The sequence below is a fragment of the Cystoisospora suis genome (assembly GCF_002600585.1).
Source record: "Cystoisospora suis strain Wien I chromosome Unknown contig_536, whole genome shotgun sequence".
Taxonomy (NCBI): domain Eukaryota; phylum Apicomplexa; class Conoidasida; order Eucoccidiorida; family Sarcocystidae; genus Cystoisospora; species Cystoisospora suis.
In genome coordinates this window covers 14,901-36,811 of record NW_027153337.1, presented here as the reverse complement: position 1 = coordinate 36,811, position 21,911 = coordinate 14,901, and the positions used below count along the sequence as shown (strand labels likewise).

General features: G+C 47.0%; 2 protein-coding genes across 2 annotated transcripts in view; both read left to right on the top strand.

Moving 5' to 3' along the window:
• The first annotated feature begins 91 nt into the window (after positions 1 to 91).
• Positions 92 to 11,021, top strand: CSUI_001342 (aaa family protein). The gene is made up of 11 exons (XM_068061548.1): positions 92 to 552; positions 1,832 to 3,239; positions 3,800 to 4,793; positions 5,100 to 5,246; positions 5,785 to 5,877; positions 6,401 to 6,500; positions 7,097 to 7,241; positions 7,565 to 7,814; positions 8,205 to 8,266; positions 8,956 to 9,043; positions 9,857 to 11,021. The coding sequence occupies exons 2-11, from the start codon at positions 1,879 to 1,881 to the stop codon at positions 10,979 to 10,981; spliced, it is 4,365 nt and encodes a 1,454-aa protein (XP_067926475.1). The 5' UTR covers positions 92 to 552; positions 1,832 to 1,878; the 3' UTR covers positions 10,982 to 11,021.
• Positions 11,022 to 12,643: 1,622 nt separating this feature from the next.
• Positions 12,644 to 21,911, top strand: part of CSUI_001341 (sec1 family protein) — a 14,818-nt gene continuing 5,550 nt past the window's right edge. Inside the window, exons 1-7 of the mRNA XM_068061547.1 lie at positions 12,644 to 15,252; positions 16,325 to 16,723; positions 17,186 to 17,498; positions 18,276 to 18,373; positions 19,360 to 19,494; positions 20,529 to 20,597; positions 21,749 to 21,839. Coding sequence (XP_067926474.1) covers positions 15,103 to 15,252; positions 16,325 to 16,723; positions 17,186 to 17,498; positions 18,276 to 18,373; positions 19,360 to 19,494; positions 20,529 to 20,597; positions 21,749 to 21,839 — 1,255 coding nt within the window. The 5' untranslated portion in view covers positions 12,644 to 15,102. The remainder of the gene's footprint in view (positions 15,253 to 16,324; positions 16,724 to 17,185; positions 17,499 to 18,275; positions 18,374 to 19,359; positions 19,495 to 20,528; positions 20,598 to 21,748; positions 21,840 to 21,911) is intronic.

Genomic DNA, 21,911 nt, shown 5'->3' with positions numbered 1-21,911 from the left:
AGGGAGTAGTTGCATGCCCCAACATGCATGCATGCACATACATTCGGCTTCTTGCTTCTTAGGATCGACGATTCGTTCACTCTCGCCTATTCTGGAAACCTTTTTCTTTCTCTCTCACTACGCAGCCTATCCCGAATATGTTGGCATCTCTTTCTATTCTATTGACTGCGCGCTCGCCCTGTATTGAATACATCTCAATATATCTGAGGCTGCCTTCAAGCCTTCACACGTCGAGGAACTCCCAGCCCCGGGTCTCAAACGGGACGGGCTCGACGCTGTTCTCGGATAGCTTCGCCTTTTCTTTCTTTGCAGTCTTCATTCGTTTCTGGCTCGTCTTCTTATTAGCCTAGGTCTCTCGCGCATATGCCCGAGCTCTTCCCTGTGTATATACTACGGCTTCTTCACCACGACATTTGCCGGTACTCGACCTACGCTACACACACCATACGGAGACAACTCGTCACGTGCAGTAAACGGACTGTCAACTCTAGCCCTTATCTTTTCTGCTCCTTACTTTCTATCTTTGCGGGAAAGGAATACTAGCTTGAGAGAGTAAGAAGGGACTATAGTGGTTCATTTCTGAATTCACAGTCATTCCAAGATGGTCACCTGCACCCAGTATAACAAGTCTTTCACCATATCCGTATACCTATCTATCAATCTGTATAAGCATATGTACTCTATGTATAGGCGGAAAGGTAACACAAGTAACTATCATTTCCCATCAATCATTAGCATATGAGGATCTGAGAATGCGTCTGAGTTCAACTAGACATCTTAGTCTTTCTCAAGCATACCTGAAGTAAGAGGTATATGTGGATCTGAGAGACAGCTTGAAGCACTTTGCCATACGCTATACATAAAGATAGCTTCGTTTTTCTAGATTTCATTCCGTAGGCATCTCATGGGTGTATAGGGGGACCTCGAAGGCCTCGCAAGGCGAAGACGTACACACTCTTTCGTTCCGGAGTTTCTCATCGCTGAGCTCAGCGACATCGGGAAGACGTTGAATGGCACAACGTTTTCTTAGGAGCCGTCATGTAGTGGTAATAGTCATGGAGTCCGTGAGGAGAGTTTTCTATATGAAAGGGATGACATACTGAGCTATACTGCGTCTCGCTCTGTACTGACATCTCAGAGAGCAGTTACCATATCTATGCCCTCCATTCTGAGAAGGCATCAAGGACATAAATAAAGGTCATGGCTAGACTCTCTATCGTCGTCATAGTACGGACAGCACCAGGAAGGGATTATGGAGAGCGCCGCTGTGACGTTACATCGGAGAGTTCGTCTTGCCTCCGAGTAAGATGGGCGTATAGAGTATGCCAGATATCCGGTGTAGGCACAAGTTTTGTTTGGGAAGATGTCTCTATCAGGATCCTGATCCTGAGGGGTGTTGCCGGTTTTCTAGATCTCGGAAGAATTCTTTCTTTCTGTGACACGACATAAATAGTCTTAGAAGTGATAGACAGGTACTTTGGTTTAAGCAAGTCACCGAAGAAAACAATGAAATTTCTTCTCTTCTCTGTGAGGAGAAGCTCTTTTTCCCTGTGTCTTCAAGGCCCAAATACCTACACCTCACCTGCTTGGCCTCCGTATCTATCTCATACGTAAGTCACTTCGCCGATATACTGAATCCAGAGACATGTGCTTACGCGTAGGTATACATATATCCATATATATATCATGTGGGCCGTCGCATGTCCAGTGTTTTTGCTCTGGTCGTGAAGAGAGACGTAAGAGACGACAGCTGTTCATAGCATTTATCTACAGCTAGGGTGACTGTTGTGTGTCTCCACTTTGCTTGGGTGTCCTGTACGTGTCTTTTCAGGTAGATGTAAGGCCCCCGGGATGCGATGAACTTCGATATTCTACACGATGGAGGCCGGGGAACGCGTCGCCATATCCATTCCTATCGAAGCAAGTTTTAGTGAATGGAAAAATCCGCCTCTGTTTACAGCTAATGCTCTATGCGCGTCAGCAGCTACCCTGTCTACTTTAGGTGCTGTCTCTGGGTCTCTTCGTCTTCTCGTCCTGTCTATCCCCCCGTCTCCCGTTGAACCCTCTCAATCTTCTACTCAGGGGTCGTCCTCGAACAGAAAAGGAGAAGACGGGGGCGTGTCACATGTCTCCCGGTCGTCTTCATCTCTTTCTTGCTCTTCTTTTTCTTCTGCTCCACCCCCTGCTGCTGTCGTGATTCTGCGAAACGCAGAAGAAGACTTGAGCCCTCCCGTTAAGCTTCCATTGAATAAGTTTCTGGTAACACGAGATGTTCTTTACTCTCTTCGTCTTCTTTCTCTTTCCTCTTCTTCGTCTTCTTCCTGTTCATCTTTCCCTTCCGATACGAGGCTTCAAGTCTCTCTCTCTCCTCTACGTCAATCTATTCCGCTGTCTTCGTGTGTCACAGTCTGCTTAGCGGCTGCTCCAGGTGATCCAAGCTTTGCTGTCTCTTCTTCTCCTTGTCCTTCTTCTCTCCTCGCTAGTCCCCCAGCAGCATGGTGGGAAGAGCTTCTCCTCGCCTCTGCTGCATCTCAGGCCGAAGCATCGAGAGGCGCAGGGAAGATAGGCGCAACAGAGACAGTCAGAAAGGAAGAAGAATCGGTAAGAGGACAGAAAGGAGAGAGAGGTAAAGCCAACGGTGAACAGATAGATGGAGGAGGAAGTGGTGGTAAAAAGAAAGCAAGGAGCAATAGACATAAGAAAACGTCTACGGCATCGCCTTTGTGTTCGCCTTTTCCTTCGTCGTCGTCTTCCTGTCCATCTGCTTCTACTAGCTCATCTCATCCCTCTTCTTCTCCATTGCCAACACGGCCTTTCTTTGTCTCTCCTAAAGCATCAGCAGGACTGCTGAGATATCTGCACATTGCTCTGAACGGCGCCTGCTTGGTAGATGGCCAGTTTCGAAGTCTCACTCTACAAGGACATCCTGTTCTCGTACAGATATTCTGTTCCGATTCCTCTTCTTCTTCGTCTTCTCGTCAGGGAAAAGACACTGGAGAAGCGGACGCCAAGGAAGGTCCCCGTGTGATGCTGTCCTCGACTCGGACTCCTCTCGTGCGATATTCCCGTATCACGTCATCCTCTCGGTTATACTTCACTCTTCAACCATCGTGTCCACCTGGCGCGCAAGAAGAAGCGCCACGTTCTTCACAAGGAGAACAATCAAACCTCAGAGGCTCCCCTCTTTCTCTCCCCTCTAGCGAGCGACCCCATGGAGGACGGCCAAAGGGTCTGAGATCGTGAGTGTTTTTGATAGAATGCTTCAGCTGTAGTTACACTGTACCTTGGTCGAGGTAGTCTCGATTTCGCTGTAGGGGATTTTCTGTATACGCGCCTGGTCTGTCTCCTCTGTATCGAGACAAACAGCGGTTGAAGTAATGAGGCGTCATCTGTCTCTTTATGTCGTGCTCTTGCTACGACGCTCTTCAAGGTATGTGTGAAATCCTCGCACCTTGGGTCGAGAAGAATTCAACCGGGGGGTGGAGTGACGGAACATGCTGTTTCTTTAGCTTCTCCCTTTGTTCTTTTCTCTCGCAATCTTGTCTGGCTTCTTCCTGGTCATGGCAGGAGTTTTATCTACGGCATGGGGATTTCCTCAACGGGTCTAGTGGTTTTCCAGTGGACTACCTGCGGTACTTCGATCCAGGTGAAAGATGTTTGTATAGAGGCGCATACAAGTAGACAACCTCGTTCCTACGATACTCAAGATTAACCACAACTAGATCTATCGCTTAGCATGCACAAGGTAAGAGTATGGCGTTGCTGTATGTTGTGTGATATCTACGATGTTTCTTGTCAGATTAGGGGGCTTGCATCGGGTTCTTCCAGATCTTGTCTGGTCTCTTATCCTTCCTCTTCTTCGCCCTGATCTCTTTCAAGCATATGGTGTCCATACACCCAAAGGCATGCTGCTGTATGGACCTCCAGGTTCTGGCAAGACACATCTCGCTAGATCCATCGCTGACGAGCTTCTGATCTTGTGCGAAAAGGCTAACAGGCGAGTATCTTGTGGAGGGGAAACAACAGAGGAAGACAATGGAACAGCCGAAGGAAAGAAGAACGGCTCGGGGTCTCTTTCCTCTTTCCTACTTTCTTTGTTGACCATTCCTTCCCGCTCATCAACATCGTCTTCGCTCAGATCTTCGCCGGACTTCTCCCCGTCGTCTCTCCCATCGTCCCCTGTAATTGTAGCTCCGCACTTGGAGCTCGTGAATGCAACAGATCTCATAAGCCCTATTATTGGTCAGACAGAGAAGAATATTCACCGTCTCTTTGAACGGTGTCGTGAAGAACAGCGAAGGCGAATACGCGAAGCCCGGAGAGAAGCTAAGGCAACTTTAATGAGAAACCTTCAACAGAACAGGCCGTTCTTGAAAGAGGATGAAGGGGGAGGAAAAGGAATCAAGAGGGAAGTCAAAGGCAACTTTTCACTAGACTTAAAGGATGCTCCCTGTAGAAAAGGTAGTCAAGCTAGTAGCAGCCCCTCCTCGTGCCCCGGTGTATCTACAACAGCGGACTGTGTGCCTGATATCAACAGTGAAGTGGATGGGAAAGTTTTGAAAGCTTCAATTGCACCCTGTGTCTCTTTTGCGACGGAAGGAGAAGAGAAACACTACGTCCAGCCAAGAAAAACACTTACAGAAGAAGAAGTGAAGAAGGCTGAAGACGCTCCTGGCGTTGACTGTGAGTATCTGCCGCCTGAATCGGTTCGGGTCGATGTTGTAGGCGGAGGCACTCTTCTCTTCATAGACGAGATTGATGCTATCTGTCCTAGGCGAGAAGATGCAACAGAGGTATGGAAATAACGACCAACCCTCTTCTTGGTCTTCAGGGGTCGCTCTTTCCTCTTTTTTCTCTTTCTCTTTCGTTGACGTTCTTTTTCTGTGTCAGTTGGGGACTGACCGGTCTACTTCATGAAGAGTATTTAGAGACGATAAACTCAACTCCGGGCTTCTTGTACTCAAGATATCCCCAGCTGCTGATTCTTCATGGTGTACGTACAGTTTACACTCCAGCACAAGTCGCATGCATACCCTTTGTTGGGTTTACGAGAACGTGACTTCTAGAGAGTGTTTTCATTTTCTGTTTGAGTGCTTCAGGTTGGTCGGCGTGCGGTTTGTGCGTTACTTTCTTGTCTCGATGGAGTAGCGACAGATGGGTCGCTCTTCGTCCTCGCAGCCACAAACCACCCACATAGTCTTGATGAGGCGATTCGCAGGGCTGGAAGGCTTGAGAGAGATATAGAGGTAAGGGTCAACATGTTTTCTCTTTTCGGTTCATAGGTTTCTCAGATGCTCGTCAAGCTGTTTCATGTACGTGTATAAATATGTACGTATATATGAACATGCATGTTTCCAAAGCTGCTTTGCCGCGCTGCGCGGGTGTCAGGACGTGGCCTGTGCTATCTCCATACCCCTGCTTCGGTGCCGCTCTGTCTGGGTGGGCGTCTCAGTGGCCTATGAGGCGAGCGCCTTACCGTAGCGGTGAAGGCCTTCCTTCTGAACTTCGTGTTGCACGCAGGCACACTCATCACAGAAGGGTCGCGTGTCTACGTAGATTCACAGGGTCCCCCGCGTCTAGGTGGGTGTCTAGTCCTGGTGCTTTCAACCTAGGCGTTGCTACAGTCCGGTGATAAAGTTGGAGTGATGGACCTGTCAAGGAGCGAGGCTGTTCGTGTCTCAGCTCTCAGTTTCATTCTTTCTCCGGTTTACATGCTGTGCCTTGATTTTGACCAAGACGTGCCTGTTTGTGAACCTTCTTCCGTCTTCTCTTCGACCTTATCAGGTGGGGGTGCCTACTGCTGAGGAACGGCGTGAGATTCTGGAGAAACTTCTAGAAGCAGTCCCTCATGACTTGACGAAAGAGGAAATCGATGAGGTAACCTTCCCACACCAACGTGCAAACGGGGACTCATGGACTACAGGCTCTTACGTCTCATACATAAAGGCACACGTGTGACAGACCCTCGTGTAGAGCTCTCGGTAGGTTGGAACTTCCAAATGCGTCTACTTCTAGAGAAGCGGGAGTACACAAAGACAGGGAGAGAAGTGTCTTTGAGGATGCTTCAGCTTGCACGTATCTTAGGAATACAAAACACATGCGTACGGGTCTGTGTGAATACACATATATCGTACATATAGTGCTCGTAGATATGGGTTCCGCAGAGGCTGTCTTCGTATGCTTTTTGATCGAAGTATGCACACGTGGCGTTGCGAGTGTTTGCATGTCTTGAGTGCTTAGCTACCTGAGGAGATAGATTTGTCACGGCTTGCTTCAAGACTTCCTGTGTTTCACGCAGGTGGAGGAGGGAATCCCGGCATGAGGTCGGTCTGTACACCATCTTCTCTTGACGCTTTTCTTACGTCTGCTATACCCTTCTACGTTCTGTATGTGCATGCAGCTATCAGAACTTTGTCAGGCCTTCGTGCCTGCTGATCTGAGACTTCTGGTAACGACAGCTGGGACGGAGGCTATGAAGGCTTCTGTCCTCTCTTCCGTGAGTAAGTCGCAACCTTTTCTGCCCTCTTACGAACCGTCGCCTTTTTCGTCGAGTTGATCCGGCGCACAAGATGCTCTGTGGAAGAGACTGTGACAGGATGAAGCCGAGAGCTGCACACAACGGGTAGTAGATGTCTCAGGTCTTTTGACGGTCGTGGTGCCCAGAAGATTTCTGTGTTTCTGCGCGCGTACCACTGAATACGGAATCGCACACTGACAAGTATCAACAAAGGCTATCCAAACTCTTTCAGAAAAGGCTCCAAGCATGCTGCTTCTCTCGCGACACTCGTAACTGCCTATCTCGAGTGATACGCTTCCGTGAGCAGTCAGTAGATGACCGCATTGCGTTTCCCAGGAAGTGTAGCTTAGCTATCATTTGTCGCCGTACCCGTCTCGTCTTGCTCGCTCAGTCTGTGATCTATATTAGATATCCGCTAAGTCTTTTTCAGCCTCGTTCGCTTGTAGTGTTAAGGTCCCGTTAGCTGTACATGTGCCCATACATGTAAATATATATTCACGTCTGCGCCGAATGGAGACCTCAGCAGGACTGTGTGGAAGGCTGCTGGCCTTTCTCGGTATGTCTGATGAACGTCTTCAGAAAGTGACCCTCTTGGGAGTCTTGACGATGCGAGACGGCGAAACCAGCGACAGGTGGATTTCAGGAAGGAAGAAGAGAGTGCTTTGGTAAAAAAGACAGAGGCCGTCACTCTCCGCCATTTTCGTATGGCCTTACGCCTTGTCAAGTAGGTTCATTTCACCTGGTGTCTTCTCTTTCTCATTGCTGCCCCAGACCTCTTCATATGGGCTTCTTGTCGTGGATAGATATCCTCCTGACTCCTCTTTCTTTGTACATTTCTTGCACTTGTACCCTCGTCTCTACTTCTCTCCTCTTACTTCTTTTGACGATCACCTAAGAAGTCCGTCTTCCCGTTTCCTTACGTGAAACGAAGCGAGTTGGCTTGACGTCCTGCGGTACTTCCTTTGCTTATTTTCTTTGTATGTGAAGAAACCCGGTGTATCGGGGCACGAGTGTTCCGTCCATCCTCTTTCTGTTTCTCTCTTTCAGACCCTCTGCCTTGAAAGCTCTTGCGATTGAAGTCCCTCATGTACGATGGGATGATATAGGCGGATATCAGAAGGTAAAGAAGAGTTTACAGGAATGCGTTGAGTGGCCTCTGAAGTTTGCGTCTCTCTTCAAGCAGCTTAAAGTGTCTCCTCCTCGTGGAGTTCTTCTCTACGGTCCTCCTGGATGCTCAAAGACAATGATGGCTAAGGCTGTTGCGACAGAATCGAAAATGAATTTCATCTCTGTTAAGGTAAGTTCGAGTCGCCTCCCTGGCTTAGGCGACTTACTGTATGTACACACAGCTGTTTGTTTCCATTGTTTTTGCTGCATTACCTGCGTCCCTAGCAGCTTAAGGCTTCCACCAGGATTCTCTCATCTCACGGGTAAAGTTATTTTTCTTCGAAACTCGGCGCGCTAAGACCTAGCCTCTGTATAGAACCGATGGAAGACTTCACCCTATCAGCTGGGATGTTCACGTCAAAGCCTATCCGGATTGGTTCTATGTCTCATTATGTGCGAAGGTTTCTATGCATGTATTCTCACTTCAAGATGCTTTACGGGTAGCGACAAGGAACAAGCCTTCACAGAAGCTGAATCGGGAGTAACGTGCTTAGGTAATGAAGTGTCTTACTGCATGCAGGGCCCTGAACTCTTTTCCAAATGGGTTGGAGAATCCGAGCGAGCCGTCAGGGATATCTTCAGGTTAGAAAGTACTAGGGGCGGCGGGGGCAGAGAAAGCACTTGACGGGTGTATGCGATCGGAAGGAGGGAAGAGCTGTGGAGCGTTGTATCTTTACAAGGGCTTGAGTCTTTTTTTCTTTCATCTGTCTGACGGTGTGCTATTCACTCCCAGGGAGGCGACATCTTGCTCACTCTCACCCTTTGCCCGCACATGCCACCCGATGTGCCTGGTAGAGGTGGGGTTCCAGAGCAGTCAGTTAACATATAGAAGGCTATATCTAAACAGCAGTCTGTGTGTACAGATGCCACATGGACTTGTGTGTTGAATTGTTAGGTTATGCTTGGTAAGCATCCATTTATCGTAGTATTATGCTGTAGGAATTCGTATGTACCCGACTAAATCTTCCTATCATTCTATATCTTGTTTATGATCGACTTTGTTAACCAAGGTCTCAGAGTCTTACTGCTCCCAAGACAGGGTGTAGGTATAGGGCGTATGTCGCTTGGTACAGAGCGGCACGCGTGTCGACATGTGACTTCAGATTATCCTGCTTTTATACCAGCGTTTGACTTGTATTGCAGAAAGGCACACCGGGAGCTGTGAATGGTAGAAGACAAGTCTCTGTCCTGTGTTGCTACCTTTCTCCTTGAACGCCAACAGGAGACAAACCTAGCTCATGTTTGACTTAGTTTTTCTCCCTGTCTCTCAGGAAGGCTCGGCAGAACGCCCCGTGTGTCATCTTCTTTGATGAAGTCGACGCTATGGGAGGTGACAGAGAAACAGGAGAAGCTGGAGGGGTAGGCTGGCGTAGCAATCTCTCCGTATCCCCCGGTTTTTCTTCCCTCTGCGTGTGTCTCCTCGTAGCCACAACATACCAAGCCGTACGCCTGTGTCGATGCTCTCTCTTGAGCGGTTTGATGTACCATGGAAAACCACAGCAGCCCAGGATCTTTTACATACGTCAGACCAGCTGAGTCGATTTGTTTTCGTTGTCTTCGATCATCTATCGTTAGTTGGTACTGTAGCGACCTAGTTTATCCGACGCGTTGCAGGCATGCTTCTCCAGGGATCTCTTTTATATAGTGGAGGGGCCAGTTGTACTCCCCGGTGTATGTGATGGCTGCATTTTTGTAGTAAAGGCATTGCCACTTTTCTCTTGTCGACTGCGCTCGCCTTAGGTCCTTCTAAGTATTTCGCCTGCACTACAAGATTCTTTATACGCCCGCCGTCCGTAGCATTCGTTCTCCCTCTCCACCCCAAGTGAAGAGAAGTTCTGGCGTCTTATGTGTATGGTGCTGCCCGATGAAATGTAGCCAGAGAAAGAACGTGCTCTGTAGCGAGAACATTTGAATTCACAGGAGGCGGATATAGGCTAACTGGTTTGTATAATTGGAGGTAGGTGAATAGATTCAAGATAGATACATGGATAATTACATACATCGCGAAAACAGAAAGTTAAGACGTATAGGAGCCACCACACTTCGATTGCCGCCGCTCCCGTGTTCAAGGCTCTCAGACGGACTCTGCCAGTTAACCCAGGCGGAGTTTGTTTGCTGTGTGGGAAGGCTAGCGTTACGGATGGAGGTGCCCCTCTGTGACTGCAATGACAGGTGGATAGTCGGGTTTTAAGTCAAATGCTGAATGAGATGGATGGCATAGGTCCTGTACGAGAAGTCGTGATTATCGCGGCAACAAATCGACCAGATCTACTTGATGCGGCTTTACTTCGGCCGGGACGGTTCGATCGCCTCGTGTATGTCCCTCTGCCGGATTGGGAAGCAAGACGAGATATCGCTCTCAAGATGCTTCGCTCTATTCCTTTACGTTTATCGGATGCATTTCTACAACGGGAGCGCCGACACCGCCAGGGATCGCTCGCCTGTGAACGCGGAGAGGAAAAAGAGAACGTATGCCCCGGCACAAGTCAAGAGCTTGAAACTCGTCCTAGCGACAAGACTTATGCGGGAGAGCTTCAGAGAGGTGTCACGAATCCGGAGAAGAAAACACAAGAAGAGAGTGTCTGTAATGGCAACACGTCTCCAAAGAGAAAGAGTGAAAAGAGGTACGACTGTGAAGGAGGATGGACAGTAACAGAGGAGACGTCGTCTCTCACGGACGGGCAGTGTGCTCCGGAAAGTGACGGTGATGAAGAAAGAACCACCGCATGCGTGAGATCGCTAGCGAATGGTAACAAGACAGAAGGGGTATCGTGGGACACAGAAAGGGGCCGTAAGGGTCTCGCCCCTCGACTATCGGAAGAAACAGGCATCTCACAGGATGACCACAATAAGCATAGTAACACTATGGAGGCTGGACGCGCTTCTGCAGCTAAATCTGAAAACGAGTCGGTCGCATGGTGCGCTTCGTGGCTTGCCAATCAGACAGACGGTTACAGCGGAGCTGAGATTGTTATGTTGTGTAGAGAGGCATGCATGGCAGCTGTGCGTGATGTAGTTAATAGATATACGGAAGCCTTAAGTGGAAGAAAGATGTTTTCTGTCGTTGACGGACAAGATGACTGGGTTCCGAGGCCCGATGATGGGTTGACCGAACGACGAACCACCGGAGAAGCGCCTTCTCACTCACAAAAAACGGATGACTCGGAGGAGGTGTATGTAGACGAGGGTCACTTACGAGCAGCCTTGAGACGTGTGCAACCTAGGACGCCGGAAAGTCTTTTAGAATTCTACGAAAGCTATAACTCCAGCCGTTCATGCGGTTTTGAGGTTGCCTGACTGCTTGTCTTCTGTCGTCGCTGCGAAATTTGTCGTCACTGAACTAGTTTCTTTCTGTAAAGTTCGTAAATTAGCGTTTTCTTGGATCCTGGTACCGGACTGAAAACGATGACAATCGCCGACTTCCGTCTGGCCATAGGAGACGAAGACACCGGGCTCCCCGCACAAACGCACCTTTCCTCACTCCTCAGTTCGTGCATGAAAAGAGACACGGTTGCACTCACCACACACGCATACTGGCACACGACTCGTTGAAGGCTCACACATGAAACTAAGCGATATGGAACGGCAGCCGCTCGGTGGCCCGGTACCGGCGTTGCACGTCTTTTTTCATCGTAAGTGAGTCACTCACGCCTCTGCTCCAGTGAAGAACGTTACTGCGAAGCAAAGGCATCGGGAGCGCGAGCCCGTACGGGCGGGGTGGAAGGTCAAAGCCGAACCTTGCTCATACCTAGGCGGAGTCTAACCACTTCTCCACAAGAACGCAAATCTAATCTTGTCCATAACGTGCCTGCCACTGCTCTAGCCAAACCCGCGTCCGTTTTCATCCAGCAAAGCGGGAACAGGCGCGATCACCAGCCCGCGGCCGATCATCCTCTATGTGAGAAAAGAAACTTCCGGACCTGGCGTTGATGCTGAGAGTTTTTGTGCCCGGCATGTTGGTTTGTAAAAAAAGCCAACTGAGGCCAGGGTGGTAGGCTGCCGTGATGCCGCGTTCGGAGGGGACCTCCAGAGCAACGGAGCCGAAGTGCTCATTCTCATGAGTTTCTTGGATGGTGTTTAAAGTTTTGATCTTCAGAGGAGCTTGTATTTCACCAGTGGTTCGAAATGGGGAATCTGGGTGAGATTTGTGAAACGGGTGCGACCACAAGAAAATGAGAAATGGATTCCCTTCCCTTTTCTGCTTCGGTATGGCGAACATGGTTTGGGCACCCTTTTGTCCCCGGACAGGCGAGATCCAGCACACATCCTTGCGTGTTCCGAACCGATATAAACCGGGGCATGAAACAAACCTGAACATGAATATCCCAAGGCCCACGACCAGCCGGCACCTGACCCGCCTCGCCAACGCCAACCCTGGAGTGACGGGCCCGGGGCCGCACGCCCAATCACCAAGACCGACGAACAGGCGAACATTAAAGATCCTGAACGCCTACCTCCTATAAGACACCCTTTTCGGACTACAATTCTAAACCGTAAAGGCCATGACACTCCGGTTTTCAGACCGTACACTTTCTACGCAGAAAACAGACCATATTATCTCCCTTTTCGGTTCGAGGAGGATGTCCTAATAAGAATCCGGGAAAATTCGCTGACAAACTGTACTCACTAACCAGACAAAATGACACAAGTTTCTAAGACAGTAGATGAACCTGCTTCCTTGTCTCCTCCAGTCAAGTCAAACAAGCCAGCTCTCTTTTCGCTTATGCTTTTTGTCGCGGCGTGCCGTGTGAAACCGGAAAAAAATGGTATTGAATGGTGGGCTCCCAACCTAGGACGGGCAGAACTCACTCATCACGAACGCATTGGCGGCGGTCGAGGGAAATCCTAGGGTGTCTTGTAGGTTCGTTATACAAGGAGCTTCCATGTCGAAGAGGAGGTGACGAGTGCAGCACCTGAACGCTCTTTCCCTTTTGCTTCCATTCTGCAAGTTGGTTCGATCCACTGGTAAGTGGCGGATGGTTCTGCAGAACAACAGAGAAACACGCACTCGTTTAGCTACTGTTACGCTGGATCACCGTGTCCTAGTCAAGACTCTCCCTGCATCTAACTCAACATCGCCTCCCTCTTCCGTCGTTGTCTGTCACCCTACCTCACCGGAAAGAACTTTCTCTCTATTTTGCAGATGTCTCTTAGTTTGTCTCCTTCCTTGGAGAAGACAGTCTTTCCTCCAGAGCCACTTTCACCTATCAAAAGTCTGTGCAGTCTCTTGCCTCAGAGTTCCTTTTCTTATTTTTGCCTCCTTGCATGCAGAAACGAGACCCTTTTTCTCAGGTTGAGATCCTCTGTTTCGATACAGAGAAAAACCTCCTTTCTTCTCTCCTCTTTCTTCATCAGGATTGGACTTTATCGCAAGGGCCTTGTTGTCTCTCGAGCCTAACGTGTTTCGGTTGCTCTTGAGTGAGTTCTCGTGTCTTCTTGGATTCTGGGTCTACATGTCTGAAGTTACCCTGCATTCACCGTCTCCAGCCTTCGCTTCTGTAGTCGTCAGACATTGCGGGAATCTCTTCGTGTGTAATTCGGCGTACCCTGCTTCTGTCCATCAATTCCTGCAATCCCCAGTGAATCCAGGCTCCAAGAATCCCTCTTCTTTCATACACAACTAACTACCTTCGCTTCTTTGCATGCCGGATACGGTCGAGCGCTGGTAAGCTCGAAATGAAGACAAAAGCTACAGACAGACACAACGACAGACAAAGGTACCTCACGAAAGTTTGGCCTTTTCTGTATTAGGCCTTATCTCCGTATTGCTGCGAGGGGCGTTTCCTCTCCTATTCTCTTCTTACTATCGTCAAGGAACCCTTGAAGAAATCTTCACACTCCAAGGAAACATAGTCATTCCATGACGCCGGACTTGCACAGCACAGGGACGGGCATTTGTTTACGAAAGGAAACTATCTTTTCTCCTTTTTCTTACGTCCTTCATGCGTCGAAACGTATCTCTGGCTTTTTTCGTCCTTTTATAGTCGCTCGCTCCTCTCATCTTCGGAAGGAGAGAAACCAAAGGAAAGAAGAAATCACTCCTCTCTTTTGTGACACCATTAGGATTAGAGTTAACCCTTCATAGATGAGCTGCATCAGCATCGCGCCGAGCAGGGCTTGCATTCTCAGCACACCACGGACGGACAAGCCTTTCTTTCTTTCCTTTCTTCCTTCTCTGTTCATCTCTTTTTCCTGTCTCCACATTGTTCGTTCGGCAACGAGGAATCAGTCTCAGTTACGCCAGGGTACAACTTCCACCTGACGGCATTCTTCTCTTTGAAAGGATCTCGCAAAGTCTCTCACGTCTTTTTCTTTCCTTCCCAACTCCCCTGCAATACTGCCCGCCGTCACTGCACTTTCCTTTCTCTTGTCCCCGTCTCCTAGTCTCTCTGTTGTCTCTTCTTTCTGTGTCTTGACGAATCTGTCGGTTTCATACGGATGCAAAGCGAGGTTGGCAAGTCTCCGAATTTCCTGTCTTTCTTTCGTCCGTATCTTCTTCCGCGCCCTCCTTTTCTTCTCCGTCATCTCTGTTTTATTTTCTTGGTACACCAGGTGGTGTCTCTATCACTATCGGCAGAATAGTGAGCTTTCTATAAGTAGATGTACGTAGGAGAGATCGAAGGCTCTTCTTCGGGAAATTCTCCCTACTTCTCTCTTCTCGTTTCTCCTTCTATGACACTTCCTACATGTAACTCTTGATAGCAGAGGGAAATCACTCAGGGAGGAAGAAAGAAAGCAAGATCGGGAGAAAGAAAGAAACATGGAGTTGCTTCAACAAATACATATTCTTCACCTGCCTCTTGGAGCTTAGTCAGCCTTTCCCACCATCATCTTGCCTTTCTTTTTCTCTGTTGTAATTCCGTACTCTACTTTATCGTCCTCTTCTTCATTTGCTTTTCATAAACACTCTCTTCATTCTTTTCTTCGTTGCCTCTCTCTCGCCTTTCTCCACTTCCTCATTTCTCTTCTCTCTCCTTCTTTGACCTTTCATTCGCTCTTCCCTCCTTCATGCTGATCAGGCTCTTTTCCCATTCTTCTTAAAGCCTTCTAGAGTGGGGCCTGAGGCTATCTTACCCGACAGCGAGTCTATCATCCTGCCCACGTCTCCCTCGAGCTTGTTTCCTTGTTCTCTCCATTCATCTCTCCCTTTCCCCTTTCCTTTTTCATCTTCTTCTTCTCTCTTGTATTCATCACTCTTTCTCCTTGCCCTTCTCAGTCTTGTTGCTACCTTTTCTCTCGTCGCTCTTTTTCTATCTTCTTTCCTCGATTCTTATCTTGCTTCTTCTCTTTCTCTTCCCTTGCACCGGATATCTCTCCCTTCTCTTGAAAGGTTGTCTCCTCAAACTGTATATAGATATAAGAAGAGTCCGCTATCGTCATCCTGTTGTCTTTATATTTCTAGATAGTCCCCCATAAGAATGGCTTGTACAGATTTAGTCGGCTTAGTGGTCCAGCATCTCAGAGCTCTTCTTGAAGCTGTCCCAGGCACGAAGGTTCTACTTCTTGACCAGGAAACCACAGCTATCGTCTCAACGGCTTTATCTCAGTCCGATATTCTTCAGAAAGAGGTAATTTCTCTTCTCTTTCTCTCCAACCAATCAAGACAAAGGAATTGAAGATTCTTATCACCTACGTTGGGGATCCCTTGCCTCTCTCTCTACATATATGTATGAATATATGCGTATATAATATGTATATATATGTATATGTATGGGTATTGGATATGTCATTATATGAACATTCCGTGTAGGTAAGAGTATGTGTGATGCAGGCGCCAGTAGCTGCATGCACCCAGGCCTTAAGACCCGCCACTCCTATCTTCTACCTCGTGGTTGCTTACAGCCACGGCACATATATCTAGATCTAGATAGCAGATCGATCATAGTAAAGATGAAGACGGGACGGACAGCATACCTCCCTACGAGTGCTCATTACATACATATAAATATATATATATATATATATGTAACTCTGCGTAGAGACTTAACAGTTCGGTGCACCTTAACGCCTCCTTCTATCGTGATTGGCTTAGCGCCAGGTGGCAAGCACAAACAAGCGTAACGACGAGGTCCTTCCTGATCTACCAGAGCTTAAATCTCTTTTATGCAATAGGTTGAGGAGGAGAGCTGAAAGTGTCTGCTGTCTCGTCTCCTGAATGCGTGAATGAAGGTTTCCTAGCAGAAGAAAAGAAGAGCAGACATATGAGGTCTGTCATCTCTCTGTTGCTGTGAAGTTGTAGAGAGAGCTTCAAATGAAAGAAAGAAGAGGTCTACTGAAAGTTGGCTTGTTTCTTCTGTGAAGGCAGGAAAGAAGATGATGCTGTATGGGTTCCCGACAGATGCTACATACGAAGTTTTACTAGCACTTGAGTCTCCACGCATTTCCTCTTCGTCTTGTGTCCCCTTAGAGATACTCGAGGAACAAGAAGACAGCGAGCCTCTTCATTCCCCTCCTTCTTCATCCATGTTCTCTTCTTGACCTTTCCTTTCTATGCCGCCTTCCTCAGACGTCGTGTTTTCTTCTTTCTCCTTTCTCTCTCATTTGTCGCGTGTCTTTTTGTACTATCTTCTCCTCTCTAGCCTTCTAAAGTATCTCCACTCACATGTTCCTTCTTTCTTTGTTCGCTTGTGTCCTTTCTAGGTGTTCCTTGTAGATCGCATCGACGCCTCTCTTCCTCAAGGTCGGTTCGAGCACATCAACTGCGTCTGTTTCCTTCGGCCGACGAGTGAGAATCTTCTTCTCCTTCTTCAGCTCATTCACCAGCAATCGCCTCCTCGAAGGAATGGCAAGGGTGCGGGAAGAGGGTCAGCTGGCGGAGGTCCAGGGGGGGTCGCGAGCATCGAGATGGGGGGGGGCGGGAAGGCCTCTTCAATAAGAGGAGGGACAGGAGATCTTTTAAGAGATCCAACTAAGAAAGAACCACAGAAACCTACAGCGCAATTCAAGGAGCTTCATATCTTCTTCTCTGCGCCGATCACTCGAGAACCGCAATTACTTCGCCGTCTAGCGAAACAAGATGAAGCTGAAAAGATTGTACAGGTGAGAAGATAAGAACGGCGATGTGAAGGCATGTATCTCTTCTTCTTCCTCTTCTTCTCTCGGAGTTTGTTCGTACCATGTGACTGAAAGTGTGGCTGTCTATAGAAGGGGGAGAAGTTACTTACACAGGAATCGGGTCGAGTTACATCAAGACTGATGGGAAGTGTACGAGGGAGAATCTTCAAGGTGAGAGACCCGCCCTTCTGTGTTCTCTTTCTCTCTACCTGTCTTATCAGACCTGTCTCTTTCTCCTTCCTGTGTTGGTGTATCTTCGTATCTATGATAGATAGATTAAAAATAGGTTAAGATAGACTGAGATAGATTGATCGGTAGAGAGATAGATAGAGAGGTAGATAGACAGACACCACTGATATAGATTCTCCTTCATGGATTTCTTCGTCATCTCTTCCTTATTTCTCTCTTTCTATTTGTCTCTCTGTGTGCTTTCTTGTTTCTTTTCAGGTGCAGGAGATTTACGTTGATTTCTGTGTGCTCAGTCCGCATGTCTTTACTCTCAACATTCCTGCAGTTGCTCCCCTTCAGCAACAGGAGCTTTCTCTCTGGACGCCTTATGAAGAATCTGTCTTTCAGCGCATGATAGATGGGGTTTTCTCCTGTATTGCTCTCTTTAAGATCTTCCCAACGTTAAGATTCCAAGCCAGTAGTGCTCTCTGTAAGAGACTCGCTGCAGCTCTTCAAGTGCGCATCGGAGAGAACCTCGATCTTCTCGAGAGAGTCGGACGAGGGGGAGGGCCAGAGAACGGAGCGAAGAGTGGTGAGTAGGAAGAAAAGAAGAAGTTTGGAGTATCTTCAAACATATCTTTAGCATAATATACAAAAGAAGAAGAAGGCGATGATCATAGACAAGCCCCCTTAGGGGATAGCTTGATGCGAATGATCGGATGGATGAATGAGAGAAAAGGAAATGATAGATGAGGACAAGGACACAGAAGAGTGAGAAGGAACTTCTCCTCGGACACCTCATAGGACTGATGGGTTTATGTGCGTGAGTGTGAAAAGTAGGGATTGTACGTCATGAAGCGACCTACGTCTATCTTTATGGAGAAGGAAAGCATTAGCACATCGAGCAAGACATATATGTGATATAGACCTTTAGTTCAAGATAAGATATCCTTGATCTTCGTGGAGACCTTAGAAGGAGGAAGAAGAAAAGCAGTCTTGTGTTAGATAAGAATAATCCCTTCGTGCTCTGACGGGTCTGTATCTACACCAGTACCTCTCTCGTAGTCGGGTGCACCCTCGTTGCAGAGAGCGCCAAGATATCTATCGATCTACCTATACCTATCCATCTACATCTATCTATATAGATGTATGTACTCTATGCATGTCGCCTTCAGTTCTTTCCCAGCAACACACCATCGCCAGTGCCGATTTCATACTTTCTTCTTCTTCTTCTCCGAACTTCCCCCTCTGGCTTTTTCTCTTTCGGAGTTCTCTTTATTCTGTATCTTTTGATTTCTTTTCGAGATTTCTATCTTATCGTATTCTTGCAAGCTTCGATTCTCTCGTCTTGCTTTGTTTGCAAATACAGGGGGGGGAGGGACGGCCTCGAAGAATCGACTGGAGATTATCATCGTTGATCGCCGTGAAGATCCTGTCACACCTCTCCTCAATCAGTGGACCTACAGAGTAAGAAGAGAAACAAAGAAGAAGAGAAAGGAAAGAAGATATTCTTCTCTCTTGATCAGTCTTCTCTATCTTCTTTGAGTTCTTCACAGCAGCCTCGTAAGATCCAAACCAACGTGTCGTAAAGAAAACCAATCGCGGCCACTTCATCTACAGAGTACTATGGCTACCTACCTATGTATGTGTGTACAAATACGCCTATGCATATGTATGTGTGAATATGCCTATGTCCATGTATATATATACGTATGTATGAATATGCCTATGTATATGTGTATGTATATAGGATTTTGTAGACGTGTCTAGGGTTCTGTTATACTAGTTGATGTGTCGAGACATGCGAAAGAAAGTGACGGAGGAGAGCCTTGCTGCACGTTGAGCGGGGTGTGTGTGTGTGTAGGTATCTAGTCTTCCTTCTGTGTGTGTCTATCAACCAGCCCTCCTCGTCTGCATGCAACGTCTTTCTCGGCTTTCTCATTTTAAAGTAAACAACGAAAGACATAAAGGGAAGAGGAGGCATCTTGTCCGCAAGTGGTATAGGATTTCATCGTGCCTTCTTGAGGGTGTGTTGTACATACACCGAGACTGAGGATGTTGTAAAACGCTTCTAGGTTGTTTTTCTCCTTCGGCTCTCTCCACGGAGAAATTTTTCCAACAGGATTCTATATCTATCCATAGATAGAAGACAGGATCCATCCTTCCTCGTCTATCCTCACTACTTCTATGCAGCGAGATTGTCGGCTGGTAGGTTACTTACAAAGTCGGTTTGACGGAGATTTCTGTGAAGGAAAACGCGCAGACACCTCGACAGGAGATTCGCATGCAGTGGGTGTATCCTTCGTCAACGGTTTCTATCCAACGCTCTCATGCCTTTCTTCGTGCAAGTGTGAGTGATAGGGAGGAGGTAGACGGGACTGCTTTCTTGGGGGTTTTGAGATAGGCTCTTTCGTCTCTCTTTCTCTCTCTCTTTAAAAAACACTTCCAAACAGGCTATGCTTCATGAGTTAATCGGAATCAAGAACAACCGCGTCGATCTTCGACGGGTCTCTGCTGGCGCGTCCGCGAAAGAAGGAGAGGAACAGCAGTATGTTATGAGTCCTATGCAGGATAAATTCTATAGAGATGTAAGTCTAGTCTATACCGATTAACATTGCCCGTCTTTCTGTATGCATCAGATCTGCTACATCTATGTGTACATCTGTATACATATCTATCTCTCTCTCTATATATATCTATCTCTCTATGTCCAAGTTCTTTAGACCGGTCTTGCGAGGGTTTACATACGACACCTCCCTATACATGGGCGGTCTAAGACTTGATCGATCAAAAAGGCCTGCGTTTACTCATTCCTTGAGACAAGCGTATTCGCATTTCATTGGGTTGTTGTCTCTTCTCATGTATATTACGTACCATATAGACATCTGTATATGCCTACATATATATGTATATGTATTCCAAGTATAGACACATAGCATCTATACACGGACGATCGAGAGGAACGCGTCTGTGTGTACACTCAGATGAGATAGTGGCTTGCTGGTTAATGATGTGCATAAGTCTTGTGCTTATACAACGAGCCCCCAGGTTTTAGTGGATTTCTTTGGTTTTCACTTTCAAAGAGCATCACACGAGTTGTTTCTGCATGTTTGGAGCCGTCACTTTGTTTGTCTGTCCATGTTCTCTTGAACACTCGGAGTGTCTCTTCTCTCGTCATTCTATTTATGGCATGCATTCGCGCTTTTTGTCTCTTCCGTTTCGGTCGTTTTTCATTGTCCAAGTGCTCGCGTATATCACCATTGAGAGAGAAGCCTCTTGATCTACGGCATGGGCTCCTAGTCTACAGTCGATGCGTTGTGTGTGTGGCGCAAGAGAGACGAAGAAGATCTCCATTCTCTGCCTCTGTATACAGTCGTATCGCCTCTTTGGAGTCTCAACAGTGCTAATGATCATGACGAAGGAAGCACGCATGCATGCATTTTTGAAAAGTGACTCTTCTCTAAATCATCTGCTTTCTTTCTCTCTTTCTTAGCTCTTTCTTTCTTTCCTTCTTTCTTCTCGTCTCTTTCTTTCTTTCTTTCTTGCGTTCTTTTCTTATTTCTTTCTTTCTTTCTTATCTCTTGCTCTCTTGTCTCATTCTTTCTTTCATGCCTTAATCTAGCATCTCGATTCGAACTTTGGAGATCTCGGCCTTGCGGTTCAGCAGTATGTTCGTGATTACCAAGCCAAGGTATGTTTACATTCATTAAAACAACCCACCCTTCGTCTACTTGGCTGCGTCTGATATGGGGAGGGATAGGCATCCTGTAGATACACCTGAATACCAAACTATATATATGACGACGTAAAGTTCTTTAGCCTCCTTACCGTAGAGCTTCGCACATTTTCAACATGTAACTCTATCCATTTGGACACCCGCAGAAGATCTAATTCTTATCTATTCTATTCTCTTGGCTTCTGGCCGTCGTCGCTGGTGATATACCGACACGTGAGTGATTGATAGAGATAGATAGATTAACGATAGATAGATAGATAGATTAACGATAGATAGATAGATAGATTAACGATAGATAGATAGATAGATTAACGATAGATAGATAGATATCGATAGATAGATAGATAGATATAGATAGATAGATAGATATCGATAGATAGATAGATAGATTAACGATAGATAGATAGATAGATGAAGGAGACGGTTTTTCTGTTTTTACTGAATGCACTTTGAATAGATTAAGCCAGTATGCGTCTCGTCTCTTGACTGCCTCTTTGGCTGTTTCTTTCTCTCTCTACAGTTTATCTTTTTTGTATTCAAGTCCAAGATTCCACCCAGAGATAGCGTTCTGTTTCGATGAAAAACCATCCCCATCTATGAAAGGCAAGAGGATATAGGTAATTCATTCTATTTACATCATTCTTCCCCCACATATGAGAAGATACACTACGGGCCATCTATAGCCATGGCATTTGACGTGCTCATATTAGGATCAGGCAGATGCCGCACAGTGTGAAGTCTGTTCGCCGAGAGAGGTCCACTCAGAATAACTGCCGTAGAAGAAGAGAAAGGCTTTCTTTTCTTCCTGTTGTGCTTTCAAGAAGAGGAGGCTGACTGTACACCTCACTGAGTCGAGAAGAGGATAGAAGGTCGAGGATGCTGCGATACAAGAAAGAGGTGTGTGTATCTTGTTTTTCTTTCACTTTCTCTTCTTCCCTTTGCATAAGTTCTGTTGAAGGGAGAGAAGAGACTGCGACGTATCTAGTCATCTTACTCGAGGATGTGTTTTCATATACAAAATGAGAGGATTCGGCACCGAAGAGAGATCGTAGAGCGATAAATAGATAAACCCTTATGTGCTCATGTGTCTCCTTTCTTTCTCTCAGACCGAATCCACGAGAGGTGCACAGGGCTTAGAATCTCTCGAAGACATGCAGCGATTCATGGACTCGTATCCTGAAATACGAAAACTCTCTGGTGAGAATACAAGAAAGACAAAGAAGAAGATGAGAAAAAAGAAGAAGATGAAGAAAAAGAAGAAGATGAAGA